Below are 21,531 nucleotides of genomic sequence, written 5' to 3' on the forward strand. Positions count from 1 at the left end.
ATAATTGATTAATTTGATCATATATATATGTATGTATATATTTAGGCTTATTTACTCGTAGATTTACGACTATTTGATTGATTTTTTTAATTGCTGTTTTAATCACTATCATAACACCAACAGGAACTCTATCATGAGCACAGAATAACCTCTTACTAGTTAGATTTTTATATTACACTCACCTAGCTTTTGCCTAGCATAAAACTCTCGACTCTCACGCCAATGTTTTGGCATTAAATTAACTTGCTTTGGCTTTTTTCTTGGACAGGCTATCAGGGGAAGGCATTCACTTTTTTGTTTTTCTCTCTCATAGTACACCATCTAATATGCACAAATGACTACAAATGAAGAAGGAAAATGGATGGATCGGAAAAAAAGAAAAGGTTAACCCTCTATCCTTGTTTGAAGTTCATGAATGTATTTTGATGTGGTTTGTGCTTAAAAATAATTTTATTAGTTTGAATTTTATGACACAAATCAAAAAGTTTTTAACTATATTTTAAATTAGAGATTTTGTGAGATTAATATAAGAGATTAAATTAATCGACAGGTTCAGAACTATAACCTTTCACTAGTTTAATTGAGAATGGTATGAACTCGTATATGGCTATGCATGGGTCTTGCTTCCGTTGAATCGAACACGAGAATCAAATATAAACAGATGCTGTAGGCAGCGGTGGATTTATTATAATAAATTTAAGTACTATATATGAGATTTACATATTTATTTAATAAATTTAAGTATAATATATGAGATTTACATATTTATTTAAATTGACCTCTCTTTTTTAATGAATAATGTATTTTTTACTAATAAAAAATCAATTAACCCATACGTATTGAGCAAATTATACAATTTTAATATAATTAATCATATATATTTGTCGTTATATTTATGCAATTAAAATTATAATTGTGTACAAAAAAAAATTTAATGTATGTGCGTATAGTTATAATTATCATTATAGTTATGGACTATATAAAATTTAATGCTATATCTTTTATTCTTTTAGTTTTTCTTAACAATTTTAAACATAAAAGTATTGAATTTTCTTATAATCCTTTTAACTATAAATGTAATGGTGTTATCTTATATTTTGCGTGGAATTATTATGTCTTATTATGAATGATTTATATTAATTTTAGTGTTTTTCTCATGTTTTTATTTTGATTTGATGGTGTTATTTTGATGTTAATACTACTCTTTTTTATTATTTATAAGGGTAAATAATTTCAGTTATAACCGAAAAAATTGAAGCGAACAAATTAATTTGGTTTACTCAGTTCGGTTGATAGGTTCAAATGGTTGGGTTCGATAAATTTTGTTGAGGAATTTTAGTTTTCAGTTGAATTTAATTATTTTAATAAAAAAAATTGATTAAACTGAATTGATTGAAATTATTAGTGGTCTATTCCAGTCTCAATACATTTTGGATATAGGGACCTGGTAGTGATGGATGCGAAAATTTAATTTAGTGGGCTTAATTAAAATATGTGATTTATAAGTTATAGAATACGTTAATTGATTGAGGTTGGAGGTGCAGATAAGCCTTTGCTATCATATGGGCAAATTAAATCTTTGTTTACAGTAATATTAAAGTAATGGATACATCTCACGTTCTGCAATGCCAAAAAGTCATTGAGTCAGTTTTTTTTTTATTTATATTTATATTTTTATATAATTCTTGTCATTGTAAGAAAGAAGACAAGGCGTAACTCCCCTAGATTTTGAGCCAAGATGGGCGCTTGTATGTATATATATATATTTGGAAAAAAAAATTATAATTCGACCTTAAATTTAGTTTTATATTTTTTATTTTTTATTTATTATTAAAAAATTTTAAATTATAATTTTATTTAAAAAAACTTCTTTAAATTATTATAAGAGATTTTTAAATTAAAATTTCCTTCTAAATTATAATGTGACATTTATAAATATAATTTTAACACTTTATTAATGAAAATTATGTTTGTATTTTTTTTTTCTTATAAAAAATTATGTTATACTTATTTTATAATTCTTATTAATAAATTGTCAAATTTTATGGCTCACACCAATTAGGAAAAAAATCATATTTAATTTGTGACTTAAATTTTAAATATAATTTTATGAATTTAAAATTATAATTTAATTTGGAAAGTATATGATGCAATTTAAATATAATATTTTGCAAAATTTGTGAATATAAACAAGATGAAATCCTTAAAATTAAACAAAGCTTAATCTAAAACTCCAAAATAAACAAGATTCAATTCAAAATTTTAATAATAAAATAAAGTAAAATATAACTTTATTAAAGAAAAAAAAATTATGATAACGTTTAATAAAATTTATAAAAATAAAGGTTATATGAGTATTTATAAAATTTTAAATTCTAATCAAAGTAGAAAATAATTTAAAAGATCTAAAATAAATGAAATAAAATTTAATTACTATATAAATAATATATTATCATTCATTAAATCTAAAAATAATCTCAAATCCAAACATATATTATCAAAACTTATTTTATTAAAACGCAGTCAAATCCAACCTATTACTCTTCCTACAGACAAGCCATGTACTTTGCCAAACTAGAGACTTCCCCGTTATCCGTAAAGTTTCATATTATATTTTTTTATTATAATAATTTTTTTTTATAATACCTTATTTATGAATATAAATTTTATTAAGAAATTACAAAGTTTTATAAATTTTATTTTTTTATATTATATTTATACAATTACATATTTACCTTAAAATGGCATACGTGCCATCTACTGGCGGGCATATTATCAGCCACACATTCAGTTGCCCATAAAGTCAACTTGACTTCCTCTCCACTATCCTTAATATATAATTTTGGTTAGTTTGTTTGTTAATTAGCTGTGCAAAAACAGCATCTCCTTGTAAGCAGCTGCCACTACAATTCCTCCAGATTGGCCGGAAGCGTTCCTTCTTCTCTCCTAAGGTTTTCCCTTATAACTGAAAACTGATAAATTTAACAGAAAGTCCTCCAATTTTGCTCAATTTTCTTATCTAGTCTTCTACTTATCAACAAGTGAAGTGTGTGTGTATAAGATATATCGTTGGCTTAAGATAATTCTTTTCTGGCTGAAATTTATCACAAATGCATGCCAGAATTGGCTTATTCACTAATTAATAATTTAGATTTATGACTATATGGTGGATGTTTTGATTGATCGATGCATGGTGTGGATGATATTGATCTTTTTATTTTTTTTGTTTGAAAGCATGCTGTATTTTTTCTCTCTTAATGTTGAATTCCCTTCGCTAATATGTAATTTTTCAATTAAAAAATTTTAAAATTTTTTTAATTACAAATTTAACAACAATTATAATATAAAAAAGAAATCGAATTTGCTTCTTATTATCTTATTTTCCCTTATCAGGAATGAACTAATTTACTTCTTGTTTTGCTTGTATTTATCTTATTTTCCCTTTCATGAGAATAACGCACATATGGTAAAATATTAACGCATTTTATATGAATTTTTAATATTGAAAATATTAATTAATGTGCTATATTTTCAAATTTAATGGAAAAAAGTGAGAAACTTAAAATTATTGCTTTATATTTATTTATTTATTTAAGACATGAACTAATAATAATAGTGCTAAATGCAGTGACATAATTAACCAAAGAAGAGCAGAAAACAAGTGAACATATTAGGCCAAAATGGCCTCAGCTGCTGTTGACCACGTGATTGGACTAATAGTGTCTACTGTTCAGAATGAAGCAACATTATCAGTAGGCATCAACGATGAGCTTGACGAAATTAGGAGAGAACTAGTAAGCATGAAATCCTTTCTACATGATGCTGAGAGAAAGCAAGTCATGTCAGAAGTAATGAAGACATGGGTTGCAGATGTGAGGGACATTGCAGACCAAATTGAAGACCTCATTGATGAGTACATGTATTACGTGTATCGACAACAACATTTCACAAAACTCCATCGAATTTTTCGCACTCCAAAAACTCTTTTGGAGACGCGTCAAATTGCCTCTAAGCTGCAACAGATCAATAAAACCATCAAAGGGATGGATGAGAGGAGACAGAGATATGGTATTGATCGTATAGAAGGCTCCAATGACCACTACAATTTTCCATTGTACCAAAGGGATTTAGCTCTTTTTATGAAAGAAGATGATGTTGTAGGGTTTGTAGATGAAAGTCGGTTGTTGAAAACATGGTTAATGGATAAAGAAGAACATCGAACTCTCATTTCAATGGTTGGAATGGGGGGATCTGGTAAGACAACGCTAGTTGCCAAGACCTACAATGATGAAACTGTGAAATCCTATTTTGAATGTTGTGCATGGATTACTGTCTCTCAGACATATACGAGAGATGATTTACTCAGAAGTTTAATCAAAGAATTCCACCAGTCAAGGAAGGAAGAAGTTCCTAATGATTTGGGAACAAAGGACTTTAAAGACCTCGTAGGCATTCTTATTGGGTATTTGGAGCAGAAAAAATACCTAGTTGTCTTGGATGATGCGTGGGATATAAATTTATGGGAGGCAATAAAGGTATCACTTCCAAATAATCAGTTCGGAAGTCGGATAATGCTTACAACTCGAAAAGAAGATGTGGGATCTTATTCTTCTGATGTTAGAAGTCACATTCTCACTATTAAACCGCTGAAGGAAAAAGAAGCTTGGTATCTCTTTTGCATGAAAGCATTCTCAAGTTGTCCTGGTAATTCTTGTCCAAGAGAACATGAACCTTGGGCATTAGAACTGGTGAGAAAATGTAAGGGCCTACCTCTTGCAGTTGTGGCTTTGGGCGGTCTCCTGTCTTCCAAAAAGTCAATAACAGAATTGTTAGAACCTAATTCAAACAGGATTGATTTAGTCTTCATAATATCCTTCAAAATTTTAGAGATAATAAGTTTTAAGGTTGTTGCATTTCAATATTTAAAATAATGATCTAATCTTGACTAAGTGTTGAGATTTACATGGGATTTTATTGTATTTAGTTAGACTTTTGCTATATAAATAGCACAATTAATAGTCTTTGGATCAATGGAGTTGTATGGATTGTTTCTTTCTATTTAATAAAAATGTTCTTTAATTTTCTGCATTTATTTTTGTTCTAACAAGAATGGAGTAGTGTTTGTGACAACTTGAACTGGCAGCTAAATAATAATCAGATGTTGGAAGTAGTCAAGAGCATTTTGTTGCTTAGTTTCAGTGACTTGCCATCCCCCACTTAAGCATTGTTTCCTCTATTGTTGCCTTTTTCCAGAAGACTATGAAATTAGACGTAAAAGGCTCATTAAACTATGGATAGCGGAAGGATTTGTTCAGCGAGTTGACAGGACTGCAACAAAAGAAGTGGCAGAAAGCTATCTCATGGAACTCATACTTCGAAGCATGCTTCAAGTTGTCAGGCGAAATGAATTTGGGAGACCAAAACGTTGCAAGATGCATGATCTTTTGCGTGAGATTGGTCTATCAATATCAGAGAAAGAGAAGTTTGGTGTTGTATATGATGGAAAAGTTGAGATTGGAGAATGCGAATCTCATCAAGCTCGCCGCTTGTCTATTCAAACAACTAAAGGGGATCTTCAATCATATAGCAGTATCACACGACTTCGTTCACTTGTTGTATTTGTGAATGGTTCTGTGTCTTTCTCAAATAAATTGCTGTCAAAATTCAAATTATTGAGGACTTTGGATTTGGAAAATGCCGCAATTGATATATTGCCAGAAGAGCTGGGGACTCTATTCAACTTAAGGTACTTGAACTTGAGAGGGACTCCAATGGCAGAGCTTCCAAAATCTATTGGAGAACTCCGAAACCTTGAGCTGTTAGACATTAGTGAAACAAATATAAAAGAACTTTCGAGTGAAGTAGCTAAGTTGCAGAACTTGCGCCATCTAAATATGTGGAGTAAGTTTATTGCGGACATCCGTAATTTTGAACTTGTCAGGGGGGTGCAAGTACCATTTAAAATTAGCAAATTGAAGAAATTGCAAGTCATGGCAAACATTGAAGCCGAAGGCAACATAATAAAGCAACTTAGAAGTATGACCCAAGTAAGCAGAATGGGCATTTCAAATTTGAAAGAAGCAGATGAACAGAACATGTGCTCTTCAATCCAGAACTTGAAACTACTACACCACTTGTGTCTAATGGTGAATAATGAAACGGAGTTCCTTCGAGTGGATGCATTGAGAACACCCCCACCCCAACTTCAGAAGCTTATTTTGTCTGGGAAACTAGAAAATGTACCGCATTGGTTTTGTTCACTTCAAAACCTAACATATTTGTGGTTGCATTGGTCTAGATTGAAGGAAGATCCACTCCCCCACATTGCAGCACTGCCCAATTTGAGAAAGGTTATTCTAGTTAATTCCTTTGTTGAAGAAAATCTACATTTCTGCAGTGGCTTTGCTAAGCTTAAAATATTATGGTTATTAGTTTTCCCCCAACTGTCAGGAATTACTATACAGAAGGGGGTTATGCCAGATATCCAAGAATTGTGGATCGATTCCTGCTTGATGTTAAATGCAGTGCCTTATGGTATTGAATCCCTAACCAATCTTCAATCTCTGCTTTTGACAAACTGTTCTGCAAGTCTTATAGGACGCGTAAATGATGTGGAAAGCAAAGATCGTTCAAAGGTGCTGCACATCCCAAATATCAAGTGTTTTAAGCGTAGAGGTGAGCTTCCATAGTCAACACAAACTAATACACAAAATTCTAATAAAAGAAAGTTTGTCCTTATTATAACAATTTGCAATAAAATTTATTTCTTCTAAATAAATTGCTCTCCTACTTGCTCTTGCAGCTAAATTATCATATAGATTCAGCCCAGAAGTCAAGAAAGAATGAGCATATTTATATTCAAGAATGTTTCTGTTGTAATAAAATTAAATGAAGCATTGTATAATTTAGTAGACCTGCAACTGGTGATTTTGGGTGTGACATTAGCATTGTACTATATATATATATATCAAAGTTTTGCATTCCAATATAATATTCTAGTAGTTGTAATTCTCTCTTTTCTTTTAAAATTAATTAGTTAAATTCAAGTAATTGCGATTCTTTCTTTTTTTTTTTTAAGGTTAAATTTTAATTTTCAGTAAGAATTATTTTCTTTAGCTGCGAATTTGAATGAACTCGTCCAGCTATGTTGTATATGTCATGATAGAGGGGAAAAAAAGACCCTAAATAGTCATGGCGTATAAAAAAAAAAATTATAAATGGATGTCAATACTTGGTGTTCTAATAAACTGAAAAAAGAAAGTGAAATTTAATTTTAAAAAGTTAATAATTTATTTTTTTTAAAAAAAAAAAGTTGTTCAACAATGTAATATATACCGTTTTAATATTATTTACAAATGATATTAACGTACACGTTAAATTTTTTTAGTGTCAAATTAAATTTTAATGGTATTTATTTATTTATTTCACACTATAAGCTTTTAAAACAAAATTACCGTGACTTTAATCAGTTTTTTTTTTTAAATTAAATACTAAATTTGTTTGGTTTAAAAAATATTACTAAATTTTTATATTTTTCAATTCTATTGAGAAATTTAAATTTTACAAATTTGATATTTTAATTTTAATGTTTCTATTAGTTTCATCATAAATTAAGAAATCAATCAAATTTTTTTATTATAATTAAAAATTTTGAATATTTTATAAATAATTATTAAAATAAATTTAGTTAAATTTTAATAGATAAATATTTTTTTAAAAAATAAGTTAACTTTTTAATTAAAATTTAAACAATATATTTTAATTATTTATAATAACTAGTTTTTTTTTTATCTGCATTGCGTGTTATTTTACTTACTATATAAATTCGTTATTTAAATTTTTTATATATCATATAATATGTTTCACCTGTCCCTAACTTATAGAGACTGGTGTAACCTGAAAAACTAACAGAGTTTCTTCTAAATTTATAGCTAAAAAAAACCATGGAACCTGTTGAAATACATCTGATATATATATATAATATGGCTCTGTGTCCATCAAACAACAATAGATACTCAAATGTACATTTAATACTCTCCGTGAGGATCAAAATAAAATATTTGTAGATCAAATCTCCTAGTTGTCTTTACTTATGTACGATAAATTAAAATAGAAGAAATATCCAAAAATAACATATTGGCTCGACCTCTACTAGACTTTGGAGTTGAGGAAGTGGATGAGAGGACAACACTGAAAGAGAGGCTACTAGTAGTGGAGTCAGCAAAAGAAATCTGAAATATTAAAAAAAAATGAGAGGGTGAGTACAACAACTCAATGAGCAGATAAATAAATAACAAATGGGAATATATAAGGTTTTGGTATTTAATAGTACTAATTCTACTAGATTAGAACAGGTTAGCTGAATAAATATCATTTAATCTAAATCATATAATTGAGTTGAAATAAAATTCATACTGTAATAATATTGCTGAAATAAATATATTAAAATCATAAAATCTACAATATCTTTATACACTCGCAATATGCTTCCTATAGATAATGCTGGCATCTAAGGCGTAATAATAAACTCTGACAGCCTGAGAGCAATGCTGGCATCTTGGGCTCTATAATGACACAACAATAACCCAAAAGCAATAAAAATATTAGTCATACACATGTGCAGAGCTACCCCCAAAGAGCTACCACTTGATATACGTGCCCAAAGGCTATGTGTATATCAAGTGCTGTCCCAAAGACAGTATAAATATAAATTGAGCTAAAAGTAATTCACCCATCATTAAGGTGCTATCTATTCAGTGCATATATTGAGTGTATTCAGTAATTTATTCAGCTATAATTATAAATCTTCTTCTAGTTAATTATAAAACATAAAATTACTATTCTCTGTTCCCATTTTTTATACTTCGAAATAATAATATAAATAATTTACATTTAATAAAATAACAATGCTATATATTTATCCACTCATCTGTACTAAAGACAAACTGAGGCCTAGACCGTTGAAGTGCTCCTTGTATCTACTACAGGAGTTGGATCATCGCCTAAAGTTAAAAAGATAATAGTGCATCAAGAAAGGAATTTAAATCCCATCTGAAATTGTAGAATATAAAATACATGATTTATGTACAAAACTTTTAAAAGAAAGCCGGCAACATCTCGGCATAACCTGAACGTTCCCTAAAGTTTCAACAGTTTAAGTAATTTTCAACAAGCCACAACACATAACAAATGAATTTCGAATGTCCATTTGTGGCCTATGCAAAATAATATAACAATTTTTGTAAGTCAATCTAAGAGAGTAATCTTCAGTAGGATTAAGGTTTGGAATAAGCTTCAAGGATGGAAGGAAAAAAATGTTGTTAGGCCTTGAGTTTCTTATTAAAACTGTAGTCTAGGCAAGTTCGACATATGTGATGCAATGTTTTCTATTACCCTCTATCATGAGATTAAAGCCATGATCAGTCAATTAGGCCGAAGCGTTGTGATAGGAAATTAATTTGTGTAGTTGGAAACATTTGCGTTAGGCCAAAGATGAAGAGGGATTGAGCTTCCATGACTTTGAGAGCTTCAATCAAGCATTGCTTGTCAATTAGAGATGATGGCTTGTAAGGAATCCTAATTCTCTTATGCTCAATTGTTAAAGGCCAAGTATTATCCTAGATGCAATTTTTTGAAAGTAAGGTTGGGATTTATGCCTAGTTTCACATGGCGTAGTACTTTAGCAGGCATGGAAGTTTTATCCAATGGAGTTAGATTGCATACTGGGGATAGTTTGAGTGAATATCTGGTACAATCAATGGATTCTTCAACCTTATTCTTTTCAGATCATTACCCCTCAATGTGTCTTACCTCTAAATGCAAATGTTGTCGCTCTAATAGATGAGCAATCGAGATTTTGGAAATGGTATTTGATTTCACAGATTTTCCTTCTGGTGGATGACAATCGTATTCTTACTATCCCTTTGAGTTCAATAGGCATGCATGCAGGACAATTGGGTTTGGCACTTTCATCCAAGTGGGGAGTATGTGGTGAAGAGTGGTTGTAAAGCAGCTTTTAAGTTGTTATATCTATCAGATGATGCTATGTTGTCCAACTTGTCTATGCCTAGAGTTTGGAAGTCATTATGGTAAATAAAGGTTCCTCCAAGGTTGTGAGTTTTCTAAGAAGAGCTATTCATGATCTAAAGGGTGTTTGGTTTGGCTTATAAGTCGATTAAATTTACTTATAAATAGAAAATTACAAGTAAATTAGTATGTTATTTAGCTTATAAGTTAAAAAATCTATTTAAAATAAGTCAGAAGTCATAAGTATCACCTATTCACTTATTTTAAAACTACTTTTTGATACAATAAAAGACTATGTTATCTTAATAATTTTTAAAAATGTCAACATTGTTCTCATTTTAATAATTACAAAACTTAATTACATATTCTTTCTAGCAATTTTAATCAATTAAATTACTTTTAAGCACCTTTTAACCAAACACTTAAACTATTTAAAAGTTATTTTTAAATAATTTTGCCAAACAATTAATTATTTATTTTTAATTTGACTCATAATTAAGTTAAAATATGTATTTTGAGTCAAAAGTCAAAAGTAAGTAACCAAACCAAATACCCTCATAATCCCTACTTGGCATGTTTTGAATTTGCAATTTAACCCTATTTCATCGACTTGTTGCTTTTGTTCTACCAATGAATCCTTAGTGCATTTGTGTCAAGATTGCCCTATGGTGAAAGAAGTGTGGAATACATGTTCACTTGCTTCTGTTGGTTCTATTTTGGGGTTTACTTTTAAGGCCATGAATTTGCTTGATCATCATGCTCTGCCAGAAAATCTCTAAGTTCATTATTATTTGTTACAATACATGGTCCTTGAGAAATAAGTTTGTTTTTGAAAACAAAGCTTTTTCAGTTCAATCTATTAGAAAAACTGTTGCTCATATATGCTCTCGAAAATGAATGGTCTTGTTACTAGTAATTTGGTTAGCTCTTCGAGGTTGGGTAATTTTGTTGCCCCTCATCGTTGGTGTCCCCCTCAAGTGGGTGGTGTGAAAATGAAGGATAAATTTTGACAACTGTCCTTGAACTTATCTAGTTATAACATTATAGTCCCCAAACTTAAAAATGTAACATAAAACCCCATCAACTATCAAATTTTGCATAGTAAAATCCCTTTAACCTCCAATTACCAGTTTTTCAGTTAGACGCTGACCTAGACAGTTCCAACATAGAGTTTAGTCAGTATTTCTCTTTTCTCTCTCAAGTCATGTGTAAATTGAATCATTCTTCTCTCTACAGACAGAATAATTTTTCATGCATAAATAGAATAATTTTACACTTTGCATGAGAGATGAGAGAGAAATATTGACTAAGCGCCATGTGGGAGCTATTCACATCAATTTCTAACTGAAAAATCAGTAATTGAAAATCAGAGGGATTTTACTGTGTAAAATTTGAAAGTTTAGGGGGTTTTATGTTATACTTTAAAGTTAAAGGACTGTAGTGTTATAACTATATAAGTTCAAGGACAATTGTTGAAATTTATCCTGAAAATGAATGTTGATGTTGGTATTTTTGGTCCAGGGCGTATTGGGTTGCGTGTAATTTTTCGGGATGCCGAAGATTGTGTCCTACCCTATGAGTGTAAGTCTATTTATTGGCGAATAGGATTCATACATTTCTGAATCTTTGGCAATTATTTATGGCCTAAAGCTTGTATTGGATTTTTTTTTTTCCTCCATTGTTGCTGAATAAGACTTCAAATATGTTGTTGATAAGTTGCACGCAGGCATAAGTTGGAAAAATGGCCTTGAGGTTTGTTTGTAAGATTGCTTGGTGCTCGATAGATGCTTTGGTCAGTGCCTGTGGTCCTTCACTCCTCAATAGTTCAACAAACCAGTGCATTTCCCTGCTAAACATGCTGTTCATTCTGATGTTGAGTCTGTGTGGGTTGAGGACTGTCTTGAGCTTTTATCTTCTTTGATTGCTGCTGATGTAATCTCTTCTTCTTAAAGAAATTCCACTGCTTTTTCTATAAAAAAAAATAATAATAATAATAATTTAATTATTTACTCATATCAAATACAAAATTCATTTGATTTGAAATTAATTCCATATTTAATATACTAAATATAGGAATTCATTTGTACATAAATTCTATTGTGAAATTCATTTGCAATAAAATGAATTTTATCATAAAATTGAACCAACCAGCACCTTAATAATATATGTATTTTTAATTGTTGGAGTATCTAAGTTTTAAATTATAAGAAGAGAAGCTAAGAATAGAGATCTTACAACTACCTCTAACGACTTGTTAACAAGGTTCTAACTGATTACAATGTATTAGTCCACGTACTCCTTCAGTATTTCTTCCCCCTTAATTTATTTATATGTTATTCAAAACGGCATTGTATTTGTTCACACTTATATCATCTTTCTTCATGCAAGGCTCAAAAATCATGGCCGCGAAACCTCCTCAACGGACCACTGGCGGAGACTTTCCTACATCATGCGAAAAGCTTCATGGCAAGAAGTACTTTGCGCATAACATTTAAAAGCCTGTTTGGCATTGCTGTTAAAACTGTTGTTGAGAAAATCATTTTTTGAAATATACTAGTCAGAAATTATTAAAAAATAATTAAAAATTAAATTTAATAAATTTTAATTATAAGAATACTAAAATAACAAAATAGCTTTTTTCAACAGTATCTAAAATGGTGTTTTTATTCAGAAAAATAATTTTGACCTTTCAAACTCAATGTCAAACAGGCTGAAAAAATGATAGAGAGAAAGTTTCGTAATATAACCAATTCTAATAATTTAGTACTTTTTTTTTTTTAAAGTGCCACTGAGTTTTGGCAGAAGCTACATATTGAAGACTCATTAACATTTCAAAGTCTTTGGCTAAGCATATTATTAAATTTTCAATTTCTGCTCAACCACTTTGTGTCAACAAAGTTGTTATGCCTCTGTGGTATATTTTAATGATCAATTTGAAAATCATTTACTGGTTATAGGACCACAATCACACAAAGCACAATTAGTTGAATATTACAGCTACGCTATTTTGGGGTGGTATTTGAATCAACCTGCAATTTGAATTGCTTACTCACGAAGGCAACTTATATTCATTAGCCATAATGTAGTCCAAAAAAATCCCTAACTTTGAGTACAATTGTGAAAAGGTAAAGCTTGAGATTTTTTAGACATTTTCCTATGCCTATATCGTAAAATTTGTAAAAATTAATGGTGGAATAGAGGATAAGGTATAATTATAATAAAATTAATAATTTATGATATTTTTATTAAAAACTATTTAAGATAATGTTTGATATAAATAAATTTTGTAAAATTTTATGAAATTCATTTGTGAATATAAAATTTTAGTATTTGGTTTAAATGAAAATTCATTTCAAATTCTTAATAATCAATTTCACAGAATTTATTACAACTAAATCAAATTCTATCAAAATTAATAGAATTTACAAATGAATTCCAAACTTAAAATCACATATATTTCAAATAGCAAATTATCTTTTTATTATTTATTATATTATTTTATTTTATTTATTCTAAATATAAAATTTATTTCATTTAAAATGACTTCTATATTTAATATAAAATATATTAAATAAAAAATTTTATTTATAAATAAATTTTATCATGAATTTATTTATAAATGAAATGAATTTTAACATAAGATTGAATCAAACAGGGTTTAAAATATAACATTAAAAAAAAGCAAAATTTAGGATTTTTTTGACATTATCCTAACATGAAGTAAGAAATTATTTGGAGGTGCAGATAAGCCTTTGCTATCATATGGGCAAATTAAATCTTTGTTTACAGTAATATTAAAGTAATGGATACATCTCACGTTCTGCAATGCCAAAAAGTCATTGTGTCAGTTTTTTTTTTTATTTATATTTTTATTTTTATATAATTCTTGTCATTGTAAGAAAGAAGACAAGGCGTAACTCCCCTAGATTTTGAGCCAAGATGGGCGCTTGTATGTATATATATATATTTGGAAAAAAAAATTATAATTCGACCTTAAATTTAGTTTTATATTTTTTATTTTTTATTTATTATTAAAAAATTTTAAATTATAATTTTATTTAAAAAAACTTCTTTAACTTATTATAAGAGATTTTTAAATTAAAATTTCCTTCTAAATTATAATGTGACATTTATAAATATAATTTTAACACTTTATTAATGAAAATTATGTTTGTATTTTTTTTTTCTTATAAAAAATTATGTTATACTTATTTTATAATTCTTATTAATAAATTGTCAAATTTTATGGCTCACATCAATTAGGAAAAAAATCATACTTAATTTGTGACTTAAATTTTAAATATAATTTTATGAATTTAAAATTATAATTTAATTTGGAAAGTATATGATGCAATTTAAATATAATATTTTGCAAAATTTGTGAATATAAACAAGATGAAATCCTTAAAATTAAACAAAGCTTAATCTAAAACTCCAAAATAAACAAGATTCAATTCAAAATTTTAATAATAAAATAAAGTAAAATACAACTTTATTAAAGAAAAAAAAATTATGATAGCGTTTAATAAAATTTATAAAAATAAAGGTTATATGAGTATTTATAAAATTTTAAATTCTAATCAAAGTAGAAAATAATTTAAAAGATCTAAAATAAATGAAATAAAATTTAATTACTATATAAATAATATATTATCATTCATTAAATCTAAAAATAATCTCAAATCCAAACATATATTATCAAAACTTATTTTATTAAAACGCAGTCAAATCCAAACTATTACTCTTCCTACAGACAAGTCATGTACTTTGCTAAACTAGAGACTTCCCCATTATCCGTAAAGTTTCAGATTATATTTTTTTATTATAATAATTTTTTTTATAATACCTTATTTATGAATATAAATTTTATTAAGAAATTACAAAGTTTTATAAATTTTATTTTTTTATATTATATTTATACAATTACATATTTACCTTAAAATGGCATACGTGCTATCTACTGGTGGGCATATTATCAGCCACACATTCAGTTGCCCATAAAGTCAACTTGACTTCCTCTCCACTTTCCTTAATATATAATTTTGGTTGGTTTGTTTGTTAATTAGCTGTGCAAAAACAGCATCCCCTTGTACGCAGCTGCCACTACAATTCCTCCAGATTGGCCGGAAGCGTTCCTTCTTCTCTCCTAAGGTTTTCCCTTATAACTGAAAACTGATAAATTTAACAGAAAGTCCTTCAATTTTGCTCAATTTTCTTATCTAGTCTTCTACTTATCAACAAGTGAAGTGTGTGTGTATAGATATATCGTTGGCTTAAGATAATTCTTTTCTGGCTGAAATTTATCACAAATGCATGCCAGAATTGGCTTATTCACTAATTAATAATTTAGATTTATGACTATATGGTGGATGTTTTGATTGATCGATGCATGGTGTGGATGATATTGATCTTTTTATTTTTTTTGTTTGAAAGCATGCTGTATTTTTTCTCTCTTAATGTTGAATTCCCTTCGCTAATATGTAATTTTTCAATTAAAAAATTTTAAAATTTTTTTAATTACAAATTTAACAACAATTATAATATCAAAAAGAAATCGAATTTGCTTCTTATTATCTTATTTTCCCTTATCAGGAATGAACTAATTTACTTCTTGTTTTGCTTGTATTTATCTTATTTTCCATTTCATGAGAATAACGCACTGTAATAAAATATTAACGCATTTTATATGAATTTTTAATATTGAAAATATTAATTAATATGCTATATTTTCAAATTTAATGGAAAAAAGTGAGAAACTTAAAATTATTGCTTTATATTTATTTATTTATTTAAGACATGAACTAATAATAATAGTGCTAAATGCAGTGACATAATTAACCAAAGAAGGCGCAGAAAACAAGTGAACATATTAGGCCAAAATGGCCTCAGCTGCTGTTGACCACGTGATTGGACTAATAGTGTCTACTGTTCAGAATGAAGCAACATTATCAGTAGGCATCAACGATGAGCTTGACGAAATTAGGAGAGAACTAGTAAGCATGAAATCCTTTCTACATGATGCTGAGAGAAAGCAAGTCATGTCAGAAGTAATGAAGACATGGGTTGCAGATGTGAGGGACATTGCACACCAAATTGAAGACCTCATTGATGAGTACATGTATTACGTGTATCGACAACAATATTTCACAAAACTCCATCGAATTTTTCGCACTCCAAAAACTCTTTTGGAGACTCGTCAAATTGCCTCTAAGCTGCAACAGATCAATAAAACCATCAAAGGGATGGATGAGAGGAGACAGAGATATGGTATTGATCGTATAGAAGGCTCCAATGACCACTACAATTTTCCATTGTACCAAAGGGATTTAGCACTTTTTATGAAAGAAGATGATGTTGTAGGGTTTGTAGATGAAAGTCGGTTGTTGAAAACATGGTTAATGGATAAAGAAGAACATCGAACTCTCATTTCAATGGTTGGAATGGGGGGATGATGAAACTGTGAAATCCTATTTTGAATGTTGTGCATGGATTACTGTCTCTCAGACATATACGAGAGATGATTTACTCAGAAGTTTAATCAAAGAATTCCACCAGTCAAGGAAGGAAGAAGTTCCTGATGATTTGGGAACAAAGGACTTTAAAGACCTCGTAGGCATTCTTATTGGGTACTTGGAGCAGAAAAAATACCTAGTTGTCTTGGATGATGTGTGGGATATAAATTTATGGGAGGCAATAAAGGTATCACTTCCAAATAATCAGTTCGGAAGTCGGATAATGCTTACAACTCGAAAAGAAGATGTGGGATCTTATTCTTCTGATGTTAGAAGTTACATTCTCACTATTAAACCGCTGAAGGAGAAAGAAGCTTGGGATCTCTTTTGCATGAAAGCATTCTCAAGTTATCCTGATAAATCTTGTCCAAGAGAACTTGAACCTTTGGCATTAGAACTGGTGAGAAAATGTAAAGGCCTACCTCTTGCAGTTGCGGCTTTGGGTGGTCTCATGTCTTCCAAAAAGTCAATAACAGAATGGAGTAGTGTTTGTGACAACTTGAACTGGCAGCTAAATAATAATCAGATGTTGGAAGTAGTCAAGAGCATTTTGTTGCTTAGTTTCAGTGACTTGCCATCCCCACTTAAGCATTGTTTCCTCTATTGTTGCCTTTTTCCAGAAGACTATGAAATTAGACGTAAAAGGCTCATTAAACTATGGATAGCGGAAGGATTTGTTCAGCAAGTTGACAGGACTGCACCAAAAGAAGTGGCAGAAAGCTATCTCATGGAACTCATATTTCGAAGCATGCTTCAAGTTGTCTCGCCAAATGAATTTGCGAGACCAAAACGTTGCAAGATGCATGATCTTTTGCGTGAGATTGGTCTATCAATATCAGAGAAAGAGAAGTTTGGTGTTGTATATGATGGAAAAGTTGAGATTGGAGAATGCGAATCTCATCAAGCTCGCCGCTTGTCTATTCAAACAACTAAAGGGGATCTTCAATCATATGGTAGTATGACACAACTTCGTTCACTGTTTGTGTTTGTGAATGGTTCTGTGTCTTTCTCAGATAAATTGCTATCAAAATTCAAATTATTAAGAGCTCTGGATTTGGAAAATGCCGCAATTGATATATTGCCAGACGTGGTGGGGACTCTATTCAACTTAAGGTACTTGAACCTGAGAGGGACTCCAGTAGCAGAGCTTCCAAAATCTGTTGGAAAACTTCGAAACCTTGAGATGTTGAACATTCGTAATACAAATATAAAAGAACTTCCGAGTGAAGCAGTTGAGTTGCAGAACTTGCGCCTTCTAAAAATGTGTAGTGACTGGATTGGAGACATCCATAATTTTGAATTTGCCACGGGGGTGAAAGTACCATTTGAAATTAGCAAATTGAGGAAATTGCAAGCCGTGGCACACATTAAAGCTGAAGGGGAAATAGTAAGGCAACTTGGGAATATGACCCAGCTAAACAAAATGGGCATTGTAAATTTGAAAGAAGCAGATGAACAGAACATGTGCTCTTCAATCCAGAACTTGAAACTACTAAACTACTTGTGTCTGATGGTGAATAATGAAGCGGAGTTCCTTCGAGTGAAAGCATTGAAAACACCCCCACCCCAACTTCAGAAGCTTCTTTTGCTTGGAAAACTAGAGAGGGTACCGCATTGGTTTTGCTCACTTCAAAACCTAACATATTTTTGGTTGCATTGGTCTAGATTGAGGGAAGATCCACTCCCTCACATTGCAGCACTGCCCAAATTGGGACAGCTTGTTCTAGTTAATTCCTTTGTTAAAGAATATCTACATTTCTGCAATGGCTTTGCTATGCTTAAAATGTTATCTTTGGTTAATTTCCCTCAATTGACAGGAATAAATATAGAGAAAGGGATTATGCCTCATATCCATGAATTGGTTATCGATTCCTGCTTGGCGTTAAATGCTGTGCCTCAGGGTATTGAATTCCTAACCAATCTTCAATCTCTGGTTTTGGCAAACTGTTCTTCAAGTCTTATAGGACGTGTAAATGATGTGGAAAGCAAAGATCGTTCAAAGGTGCAGCACATCCCAAATATCAAGTGTTTTGAGCATAGAGGTAAGCTTCCACTCAACACAAACACATACACACAAAATTCTATTCAAAGAAAGTTCATCCTTATTTTTCACAATTTGCAACAAAATCTATTTCTTCTTAATAAACTGCTCTCCCACTTGCCCTTGCAGCAAAATTTCTACAAAATTAGCTTCAGGTTGACACTGTTTGAAGGATTCCGTATGGGTTTTTTCTTCTCCAATAAATTCAGCCCACTACTAAAGAAAGAATGAGTATATTTATATTCATGAATGTTTCTAGTATAATAAATTAAATAAAGCATTGTATAATTAGTAGATGTGCAATTGGTATTTTGGTTGTGATGGTCTTGTATAATTCTTTGCTTGGCTGGACAATATTAGCATTGTACTGAATATCAAAGTTTGCAACCCAATACAGAATTTTTATGCCTATGGATAGAGGAGGGTTAGGGCCTTGTAATATGAGAATGGTGAATGCAACATTTTTAATGAAACTTGGTTAGAATGTGTTGTTTAATAAAGATGCTTTATGGGTCCAAATGCTTCGATCCAAATATAGAGTTGAAGAGTTAATGTTGGTTAGAGAGACTCACCAGGCTTGTGGTTCGCATTTGTGGAGGGAAGTAAGGAGTTTGTGGGATGAAGTTTGTAAGGGTTTGACTTGGTCTGTGGGAAATGGTACTGTAGTTCGATTTTGGCAGGATAGCTAGGTGCCAGGAGTGGGAATTCTTACTGATGCGGTGATTAATCCTATCTCTGATTCTTTATTGAATTCTTATGTGAAGGACTTTGTTGATAGTAATGGGAATTGGTGGTGGTCCAAGTTTGAATCTTATTTGCATCCTTCAGTTTTATTGGTTATGGCTGCAATTATCCCTCTTTCAAAGGATAATGGGGAGGATAGGGAGTATTAGAGAGATTGTAAGTCAGGTTCGTTCTCAGTTAAAGGGGCGTATCAGAGTCTGATTTCAAATGATTGGGGGGAACCCAATAACAGGTGGAAGGTGGTGTGAAGCTAGCCTGGCCCTCAGTGTATTAGATCCTTTTTGTGGTTGGTGCTCCATGGTAGGCTTTAAACGAACCAAGAAAGAAGGTGTCACTATTTAGTAGAGTCACTAAATTGTGGGTTATGTGTTGAGGGGGTTGAGGAAACAATTATGTATGTCTTGAGAAATTGCTACGGGGCGAAGGAAATTTGGAAGTGTATTTGTCGTAAGGATGATTGAACAATGTTGATTGAAGGGCTTGATTCTGTTGAAGAATGGATTTTGAGGAATCTTGAATGTTTGGAGCCTATTGTTGGTGGTGTGGAGTGGCGTGTCATTTTTGCAATAACTTGTTGGTTCATTTGGTATCGTAGAAACAAACTTTTGTTTGAAGGAAGAGATGAGGGAGTTAAGGGTATTGTAGCTACTGTGGGGAATTATAGTATCAATGTTGGTGAGGCTATGAAAAAGGATTGTGTTGCTGTTTCATTGCAAGTGCAGAAGGAAGTGAGATGGTTTAGATAGATTCCTTCTGAGGGTCCTTGGTTCAAATTAAATATTGATGCTTCCTATGTTAGTGAGAATAATTTAGCTTTTGGAGGAGGGATTTTAAGAGATTGGAAAGATGATTGGCAGGGAGGCTTTGTAGCTAATTTTGGTAGTGTGTCTTGGGATGGCGCTGAATTATGGGCCATGAAAGAAGGGTTGCATTTGGCTTGACAAAAGGGTGTTTCGCAATTGATGATAGAGTGTGATAATTTAGAAGTTGTTCCTTGGGTTAATGGTGATAAAGAGCCTGTGAAAAGTTTGAGGACTTCAGTTAACTCTATTGAGAAGCTGATTTTGTTTGGCTGGGAAGTGCAAATCAAGCATATTTTTAGACAAGGGAGTAAGTGTGCTGATTTCTTAGCCAATTATGTGAGTAACGTTGAGCTGGGATGTCATAGATCGGAGGAGCCTCTCCATGAGGTTTTGAATTGGTTGATGCATGACAAAGTGGGAGTGGCTTATCCCAGGATGATGTAGTTTTTCTTAGGGTCCTTTTCTTTGTTTGTTCCAATTTTTTCCAAAAAATAAAGTCTATTATATAGTTGTTCAACAATGTAATTAATATATACTGTTTTAATATCATTTGTAAATAACGTTAACAGGCGGTAAGTTTGAATTTCAATTAAAATTAATAATATAAAAAAATTAAGTTTCAAATTAAATTTTAATAATATTTATTTATTTATTCAACTATAAGTTTTTAAAACAAAATTTGGAATGCCCATGCGTAGATTTAACAAGTTCAATCATTTGTTAAAAAAAAATATATTAATTAAGTTCGTTTGGCTTAAAAAATATTACTAAATTTTTATATTTTTTCAATTCTATTGAGAAATTAAAATTGTATTAATTTGGTATTTTAATTTTAATGTTTCTATTAATTTTATCGTAAATTAAGAAATCAATCAATTATATATATATATATATATATATATATATATATATATATATATATATATATTAACTTTTAAATTTTATATAGTAAAATTCTTCTTGACTTCTAATTACTGATTTTCCAATTAGATGTTGACGTGAATAGATCCAGCGTGATGCTTAGTCAGCATTTTTCTTTTCTTTTATTATACAAAGTGTAAAATTATTCTCTCTACACATGAAAAATTATTTTCTCTACAGAGTGTAGAATGATTCAATTTACACATGACTTGAGAGAGAAAAGAGAAATGATGACTAAGTGTTACACTAGAGCTGTCCACGTCAATGTCTTGTTAGAAAACTAGTGATTTTGAGGTTAGAGGAATTTTACTATGTAAAATTTAAAAGTTAAATAGGTTTTATGTTATATTTTTAAATTTAAAAGTTCAAAAACGGTTGTTAACATTTACCCGATGATTGTATTATTTAAATTTGTACTGTCCTTATCTTTTACTTTTGCTGTTCCTGTTTGTATCTATAAGGACTGCTGCCCTCTTCCTTTGAG

General features: G+C 30.4%; 2 protein-coding genes and 1 pseudogene across 2 annotated transcripts; all 3 read left to right on the plus strand.

Moving 5' to 3' along the window:
• The first annotated feature begins 2,823 nt into the window (after positions 1 to 2,823).
• Positions 2,824 to 6,960, plus strand: LOC131171405 (disease resistance protein RPM1-like; annotated as a pseudogene).
• An 8,106-nt stretch (positions 6,961 to 15,066) lies between these two features.
• Positions 15,067 to 18,875, plus strand: LOC110652299 (disease resistance protein RPM1). Its single transcript, XM_058131472.1, is given in 4 exon segments — positions 15,067 to 15,177; positions 15,853 to 16,474; positions 16,476 to 18,580; positions 18,709 to 18,875. Coding segments are annotated over 3 exon segments (2,694 nt in total). The 5' UTR covers positions 15,067 to 15,177; positions 15,853 to 15,905; the 3' UTR covers positions 18,729 to 18,875.
• Positions 18,876 to 19,787: 912 nt separating this feature from the next.
• LOC131171209 (uncharacterized) lies at positions 19,788 to 20,570 on the plus strand. The gene is made up of 2 exons (XM_058130676.1): positions 19,788 to 20,051; positions 20,271 to 20,570. The coding sequence occupies exons 1-2, from the start codon at positions 19,788 to 19,790 to the stop codon at positions 20,568 to 20,570; spliced, it is 564 nt and encodes a 187-aa protein (XP_057986659.1).
• Positions 20,571 to 21,531: the final 961 nt, after the last annotated feature.

Source organism: Hevea brasiliensis, chromosome 12 (genome assembly GCF_030052815.1).
Source record: "Hevea brasiliensis isolate MT/VB/25A 57/8 chromosome 12, ASM3005281v1, whole genome shotgun sequence".
Lineage (NCBI taxonomy): Eukaryota > Viridiplantae > Streptophyta > Magnoliopsida > Malpighiales > Euphorbiaceae > Hevea > Hevea brasiliensis.